This window comes from Homarus americanus, unplaced genomic scaffold (genome assembly GCF_018991925.1).
Source record: "Homarus americanus isolate GMGI-L3 unplaced genomic scaffold, GMGI_Hamer_2.0 scaffold23986, whole genome shotgun sequence".
NCBI lineage: Eukaryota > Metazoa > Arthropoda > Malacostraca > Decapoda > Nephropidae > Homarus > Homarus americanus.
Window position 1 is genome coordinate 29,972 of NW_024744023.1, and position 9,288 is coordinate 39,259.

A 9,288-nucleotide genomic window follows, 5' to 3' on the forward strand; every position below is an offset into this window, starting at 1 on the left:
GTAGGGAGTGGTAGTGTGAGGGTGTAGGGAGTGGTAGGGTGTAGGGAGTGATAGTGTGAGGGTGTAGGGAGTGCTAGGGTGAGTTCTGCAGCAACACGCACTCAACCATTACTTGTGTTCCTTTGGTTAACTAGGGAACGCACTCTTGTGTTGTGTGGTCTTTAATAATCTCACAAAAGGAAGAGAATATTATCAAACAAATATATGTTGTTGACAAGTGTTGGTAAGTCACACGCTCATACAGGTGAGGTCGGCGGCGGCATCATTAACCTCCTTAACGTTTAAATATGATATTATTATGACTATGGGAGTGTGATTTTTAATAGAGGTCTCAAGAGAAAGGGTCATGATATTATGTAAGTCGACGCTGTATAAGTAACGCTGCTTATCTGTTGTGTGTAAAGCTGAGGTTTACACTACCATAAGAGTCTTCTTGACAGAGAACAAGACACACCCTCCCTACGTGTGTGGGTTGAGGATATATGGAGGCAGGTGTGGGTATATCTAGCTTCACTCTGTGTGACCCATGATCCAGCCCTCAAGAGGAGTAAACACAGTGGATAATGTGACTTAGTGAGTCACCATAATCATTACTTTTACACTAAATTATAATTCTCTTATGGTCTGCCTACGAGACCTCACTTGAGATATTACAAACTTGTGTACAGTACAGTACAGTACAGTACAGTACAGTACAGTAGGGTACTGTACTGTACTGGACTGTATTTATTATTGGTTGGCTTTCTTCAGTTGTTTAGGTTATATACATAAACAGTGTTTGCTGTGCAATATTTTATTATATTCTGCCAATATTCTCTAAATGATTAATAGATAATATATAATGTCTTGATAAAGTCTTACACAAGTAGTGATGACATGTCTCTATAAAGTGCTGTATTGGTTAGGTTACATTGGGTCATGTTCGAGGTGATAAATTTAGGGTTTGCTGGGGATAGGTGGGTTAGGTCATTAAGGGACAGGTTACATTAGGCCAGGCTGACATAGGAAGGTTTGGTCAGGTTTCCGGGTCCGGGGGTTAGTGAAGCCTGGAACACTAGCATGTCACTCCTTCAGATGAACAAATCCCAAGGAATTCCTCATAGTGGTCCTGGTAGTCGTGGTGCAGGTAAGAGAGAGGCAGCTGCTTCTCACACTACTTGTTGTAGTTGGTCATTGGTTTGTTATCTTAGGCACGTGATGGAACAATTGTACCCAGTGGAGTCATTCACGCCTTTGGTTATGAATTCGAGTTTCATCGCGTTGGTGGGGAAGACGCCGTTAGGTTTAACATTCCCGCAGAGTCTGTTGAGGATAACGCCATCATATAGTAATTAACATTGGCTGGTTATAGTGACAGGCAGGAGGTTATAGTGAGGTATTATTATCAGTTTATGCTCAGACTGAGGAGACAAAGTATTCGAGGTAACAGGAGTAATAATGTGTTAGTGGTTGTAATTAAAGTAATAGTTATTGAAGCATCAGAAGTTAGTAAGAGTGTTATTACTTGATAATATTACCAACATCAAAAGTAAAGGTTTAATGATAGATAAAAATAATGCAAGTATTGTTATGACTGGATCACATATTGTCTTTATGTCCAGTAACTACTAATGTTACTGTCAATATCACACACAGAAGCAGTAGTTGTTGTAGTAGTAGTAGTAGTGTAATTTTAAGGAGAACCGGTATTGTAATACTATTTGCATTGTATAATAACAATAGCAGTAAAAGTTGTTTTTTTTAGTTTGTAGTAAAGGTAGTAAGAGTAACAGTAGTAGAGGTGGTGGTGGTGGTGGTGTTGTACCGGGTAACACATACGTGGAGGAAGTGGTGTCGTAGGATATGATGAGTCGTTCATTGTCACAGTCTTCCAGGTTAAATACTTCGCAGGCGACTCCAAGCTTGGCACTCAGTGACTGGCAGACGATATTCTGTTGACAACTGTGGGAAGGAGTGAACACCTGTAGACGTTATTGTGGAAGACGGAATAATCTTAGAGGAATACAGGTGTTGGTGGAAGTAACACCTGTGGTGGTAATAATGTTAGAGGAACACAGGTAGAACTAACAACTGTAATCGTCTTTGTATCCTCGGGAAGGTTACAGTTTAGACGCCATTTAGTTTGTCATCTTGGTATTGTGTCTTAGATAGGGTTGTCATATCTGAACATTAAAAAAAGAGGACGTTCCCGAAGACATCAGCCGCCCCCCCCCTTGCCTGGCACACACTTTGGCGCTATGTAACCTTGATGCAGCCGTGACCGTTTTATGCTCTGGAAAAGTACAACAAATCGTAAGCACTAGCTGTGGCACCAAGCGACAAACCCACAACAAAGACTAAGATCAAACACTGTCACTGCAGGTTAAAGACTGGCCAACCACCGGCCACCGTCATAGTTGTCGACACACGTAAATAATATAAGGAAAGTGGCTAGATTGTGGTTGGAAATTGCTAAAATGCCTTAAAAGCAGGACAAGAAAAACAAACGCTACCGTGTAAAAAAAGCCATAAGAAAAAAATGGTATACTTTCAACATTTCATTTATGGCTGTAATAGCAACTAAATATAAAATAATATAATAATGCGCGTGGCTGAAGAACAAGGAAAAGCAGTACATGGCACTACAGTTTACCCCAAAAACTGCTAGCAGCTAAGTTGACACCACCGTACAGGCGTACACGTGACTTATCAGCTGACGAGAACTGAACAAGATCTCTACTGTTTCCACCTCCCCTCTCTCACAGTCTCTCTCTCTCTCTCTCGTCATTACAGTTTCATGTTTCTTTCCGTGGAGAAAATGATGGAAGCTGAAATTCCGGACTTTTGAAGAATTTTAAAAATTCCTTCTGGATGAAGATTTCGAGACCTAAATGGAGGACATGTCCGGGAAAATACGGACGTATGGCAACCCTGGTCTTAGACATATTGGAACACCTTTAATTTAAGAGAAACATTAAACACCTTGAGGATCCTCGTTTAAAAGTTACAGTAACTTACGTTAATATGACTGCAGACGTGAACATGTATTTAACTGAAGCAACAGCACAAACATATTGACCTGAGACTACCTGTATTGTTATGGTGTACCTGTAGTGTTATGGTGTACGTGTGAAGGTGAACTGGGGATGATCTTACCTGCTCTTGTTGGTCAGGCGGGCGGGGTAACCTGGTGACTGCACCAAGACCACATCGCCGAGTTTCATGGTGTGGGAGACACACGGAAGGATCACTGGATCTACCGGAGCAGTTTTGTTGTCTATTGCTCCCACAACCGTGACGGTCACCACCAGCAGCGTCAACATGTACTTCATCCTCAAACAACTTGTTCACTTCTCTGTAACAACTGAACAAGTTTTGTGGGTTAATAAAGTGTTTATTATCACATATAATAGTTATCTCCTACGACTTAGAATATAATATGAAATGTTTAACGTTCATGTTAGCAGTAATAATAATTGTTTATGTTTTCACCTTAGTTACATCTTGATATGAATTAGTAAAAGTAACATACATCATTAATTCTGTTTTAGCCGATCTCGTAGGACCAGTCGTAACACCTGATAAGTGTAAACATGTTAACAACAATACTCATAATAAGAAAACTTAACAAAAGGTAAACATTTCAAACAATTTCGTGGATGATAAATGACCATCATAAATAATAATAATAATAATAATAATAATAGTAATAATTATGTTACACTGTTTAATTTGCCTCATTATCTTCAGCTTTTGAGAACAAGTTAAAAAGTAATAGCGGATACTGTACTGTACCGTAATATATAGTACTGTACTGCGCTGTGCTGTACTAAACAGTACTGCACTGCACTGCACTGTGCTGTACTAAACAGTACTGCACTGCACTGCACTATGCTGTACTATGCAATACTGTACCTTTTAGTACTGTATTGCGCTGTGCTGTACTAAACAGTACTGCACTGCACTGCACTATGCTGTACTATGCAATACTGTACCTTTTAGTACTGTACTGCGCTGTGCTGTACTATACAGTACTGTGCTGTACTATACCTCTTAGTACTGTACTGCACTGTGCTGTACTGTACCTTTCAGTACTGTCCTGCACTGTGCTGTACTGTACCTTTTAGTACTGTACCGCGCTGTGCTGTACTGTACCTTTCAGTACTGTCCTGCACTGTGCTGTACTGTACCTTTTAGTACTGTACCGCGCTGTGCTGTACTGTACCTTTCAGTACTGTCCTGCACTGTGCTGTACTGTACCTTTTAGTACTGTCCTGCACTGTGCTGTACTGTACCTTTCAGTACTGCCCTGCACTGTGCTGTACTGTACAGTATTGTGCTGTACAATAAACAGTATAACTTAACTTGAGGGAAGGTTGTTGGTATATTGTGTGTATGTTTATACATGTAACTGGCGGCGTGTATCACGCTCTGTATGTTAATTACCGACTACAGCCCATACAAATATTTTTAACATTATTGTCAAACGTTAGAAAGTGAGAGACTACCACTACCAGGTAAAACTTGTTAATGTTAACAACAAGTTATATTGTCACGTGTTGTGATGGTCTATATTACAGTACTACCACTACCAGGTATAACTTGTTAATGTTAACTACAAGTTATATTGGTCACGTGTTGTGATGGTCTATATTACAGTACTACCACTACCAGGTATAACTTGTTAATGTTAACTACAAGTTATATTGGTCACGTGTTGTGATGGTCTATATTACAGTACTACCACTACCAGGTATAACTTGTTAATGTTAACTACAAGTTATATTGGTCACGTGTTGTGATGGTCTATATTACAGTACTACCACTACCAGGTATAACTTGTTAATGTTAACTACAAGTTATATTGGTCACGTGTTGTGATGGTCTATATTACAGTACTACCACTACCAGGTATAACTTGTTAATGTTAACTACAAGTTATATTGTCACGTGTTGTGATGGTCTATATTACAGTACTACCACTACCAGGTATAACTTGTTAATGTTAACTACAAGTTATATTGGTCACGTGTTGTGATGGTCTATATTACAGTACTACCACTACCAGGTATAACTTGTTAATGTTAACTACAAGTTATATTGATCACGTGTTGTGATGGTCTATATTACAGTACTACCACTACCAGGTATAACTTGTTAATGTTAACTACAAGTTATATTGGTCACGTGTTGTGATGGTCTATATTACAGTACTACCACTACCAGGTATAACTTGTTAATGTTAACTATAAGTTATATTGGTCACGTGTTGTGATGGTCTATATTACAGTACTACCACTACCAGGTATAACTTGTTAATGTTAAATACAAGTTATATTGGTCACGTGTTGTGATGGTCTATATTACAGTACTACCACTACCAGGTATAACTTGTTAATGATAACTACAAGTTATATTGGTCACGTGTTGTGATGGTCTATATTACAGTACTACCACTACCAGGTATAACTTGTTAATGTTAACAACAAGTTATATTGGTCACGTGTTGTGATGGTCTATATTACAGTACTACCACTACCAGGTATAACTTGTTAATGATAACTACAAGTTATATTGGTCACGTGTTGTGATGGTCTATATTACAGTACTACCACTACCAGGTATAACTTGTTAATGTTAACAACAAGTTATATTGGTCACGTGTTGTGATGATCTATATTACAGTACTACCACTACCAGGTATAACTTGTTAATGTTAACTACAAGTTATATTGGTCACGTGTTGTGATGGTCTATATTACAGTACTACCACCACCAGGTATAACTTGTTAATGTTAACTACAAGTTATATTGGTCACGTGTTGTGATGATCTATATTACAGTATTACCACTACCAGGTATAACTTGTTAATGTTAACTACAAGTTATATTGGTCACGTGTTGTGATGGTCTATATTACAGTACTACCACTACCAGGTATAACCTGTTAATGTTAACAACAAGTTATATTGGTCACGTGTTGTGATGGTCTATATTACAGTACTACCACTACCAGGTATAACTTGTTAATGTTAACAACAAGTTATATTGGTCACGTGTTGTGATGGTCTATATTACAGTACTACCACTACCAGGTATAACCTGTTAATGTTAACAACAAGTTATATTGGTCACGTGTTGTGATGGTCTATATTACAGTACTACCACTACCAGGTATAACTTGTTAATGTTAACAACAAGTTATATTGGTCACGTGTTGTGATGGTCTATATTACAGTACTACCACTACCAGGTATAACTTGTTAATGTTAACTACAGGTTATATTGGTCACGTGTTGTGATGGTCTATATTACAGTACTACCACTACCAGGTATAACTTGTTAATGTTAACAACAAGTTATATTGGTCACGTGTTGTGATGGTCTATATTACAGTACTACCACTACCAGGTATAACTTGTTAATGTAACTACAAGTTATATTGGTCACGTGTTGTGATGGTCTATATTACAGTACTACCACTACCAGGTATAACTTGTTAATGATTAACTACAAGTTATATTGGTCACGTGTTGTGATGGTCTATATTACAGTACTACCACTACCAGGTATAACTTGTTAATGTTAACTACAAGTTATATTGGTCACGTGTTGTGATGGTCTATATTACAGTACTACCACTACCAGGTATAACTTGTTAATGTTAACTACAGGTTATATTGGTCACGTGTTGTGATGGTCTATATTACAGTACTACCACTACCAGGTATAACTTGTTAATGTTAACACAAGTTATATTGGTCACGTGTTGTGATGGTCTATATTACAGTACTACCACTACCAGGTATAACTTGTTAATGTTAACTACAGGTTATATTGGTCACGTGTTGTGATGGTCTAACAACTCGGTTATGGCGGGGTATAAGTTTACTAATACACTTCGCTTGACACACAATACTCACCTGTGTACAGGTGTACTAGTAATAGTGTTGTGCTTCTCCTCCTCCTCGCAGGCCAATATAAACACTCCCCCCCCCCTTCACCCCAACTCCCACAATGCATCACTACACCGCCGAGTTTCTCATCCATATTTTATAGAAACATTTAAGAGTGACAATATACATAAATGACAGGTATAGAGATTTACCTGTTGATGAAGGTACTCTACACCTGAGTACACCTGAACACCTTGTTGATGAACCACTGTATTAACTCCACTATACAAATGAGTTAACATTAATGACTTGGTGCCCCTTAAGTATGACGTCACTGCCAACACTGTTACAGGTTTACAATGTGGCGCATCTGTTACCGAGACCTTCATGTTATAAATACTGTATGCATGTATGTATGTATGAATATATGTATGTATCTATGTATGTACGTATGCATATTACAGATTCAGTTTTGAAAAATAATGAATATTTTCGGCAAATGGGGATATTTATTAATTTATTTATATTTTCTGCTAATTAATTTCTATAATAAAATATTGCCTATTTTCTTTAATGCGTCGTTTACTATTACAGTGTAAGATAACCAGATTATATCGTTAGTAGGTTAGGTTAGGTTAGGTTAGTATGGTCTACTTGCCAATTCTGACCAGTTAGAAGTTAACACAAAATACACAAGATATTCCATGCCTAACCTAACCCATAAATGGAATAATACATTTTACCACATAGGAATTTCCATGAAGGTTTAGCAATGAAAATAAAAATTATCCATATTTGTCAAAAAAAAAATCAGTTTGTTATCAAAGTTTAATAGGTGATTGTCCCTATTTAACGAGACGTAGGTGATTATCCCTATTTAACGAGACAGTAGATATTTAAATAGGTGATTATCGCTATTTAACGAGATGTACGTGATTATCGCTATTTAACCAGACAGAAGATATTTTAATAGGTGATTATCCCTATTTAACGAGATAGTAGATATTTAAATAGGTGGTTATCGCTATTTATCGAGACGTAGTTGATTATCCCTATTTAACGAGCCGTACCGAGTAGAGACGCTGCCGTGTTGTGTCTCGGAGGAAGAGCGTCTTGGGAAGCTAAGTCAACAACACATATAGTCAGTTTATGAGGCCGCTCACACCTTAACTAACTTAGCTGCTGTTGTTAGATTAGGTGTAGAGAGGGGAGGTTGGACGCCGTTAATAGTAGTTGGTGTTGTTATTATTGTAGACATTGTGGTGGTACAATACTATTAAGATAAGTAGTACCTGTAGTAATCTAGTTATCTTATAATAGTAAACGACGCCTTAAAGAAAATAGCCAATATTTTTTTATAAACGAATTAATAGAAATTAATTAGCAGAGAATATAAATATATTAATAAAAATCTCCATTTGCCCAAAATATTCATTATTTTTAAAACTGAATCTGTACTAATAATGATAATACTAATAATAATGATATTGACAGTAGTAGTAGTAATAATGATATTGATAGTAGTAGTAGTAGTAGTAGTAATAATGATAATAATAATAATAATAATGATAATGATAGTAGTAGTAGTAGTAGTGATAATGAAAATAATTATGATAATGATGGTAGTAGTAGTAATAATGATAATAATAATAATGATAATGATGGTAGTAGTAGTAATAATGATAATAATAATAATAATAATAATAATGATAGTAGTAGTAGTCGTAGTAGTGATAATAATAATAATAATGATAATGATGGTAGTAGTAGTAATAATGATAATGATAATAATAATGATAATAATAGTAACAGCAGTACAACACATACATTATAAGTAAGAGAACTGAGGCCTGGATATGATAATCCTTGACACAAATATTTGTGTTCGGTTTACCCAAACAATTCGGCTTTAGAATTCAAGGTTAGGTTAGAACAGATGGGACTGCTTATGATAGAGTAATGATTGGCACCTGTGACAAGCAGTTATCACCTCTCTGATCGCTGTTGTGGAAGATAGAACACTGGAGCTACGAATTGGGAAGAACAGGTGTGAATAATAATATGTGAGTGAACAATGTGTGCGTGTTGGAATATTGATAAAATTTTGCATCTGAATTTGGAAATGAAACACTTGTGTCGAGGTTACATCTGTGATCCTTGTGTTTATGATAATGTGTTTGTCTGTACCGTTGGAAATGTTAAGAGTCTTAGTACAGTTTCGACGCCATTTAATCTGTTTTCTCTGTATTACGTCTTAAGGAATAAATAAAGAATAAAGAGCGAAAGAGAAATAATAAAAATACCAATAAGTTACAGTAATAAAATATCATTAATTAATAAGAGAAAAAACTGAAGAACTTACATTTTTTTCACATTTGTAATTTATTAAAAACAATACATCATTACTGACAAC

At 36.6% G+C, this 9,288-nt stretch overlaps 1 protein-coding gene across 1 annotated transcript; it reads right to left on the reverse strand.

The window, feature by feature from the left end:
* Positions 1 to 777: 777 nt before the first annotated feature.
* Positions 778 to 6,946, reverse strand: LOC121877617. The gene is made up of 4 exons (XM_042383422.1): positions 6,903 to 6,946; positions 3,136 to 3,343; positions 1,819 to 1,941; positions 778 to 1,302 (listed from the first exon to the last, which is right to left on the reverse strand). Exons 2-4 carry the CDS (start codon positions 3,309 to 3,311, stop codon positions 1,182 to 1,184), a joined length of 420 nt encoding a protein of 139 aa, XP_042239356.1. The 5' UTR covers positions 3,312 to 3,343; positions 6,903 to 6,946; the 3' UTR covers positions 778 to 1,181.
* Positions 6,947 to 9,288: the final 2,342 nt, after the last annotated feature.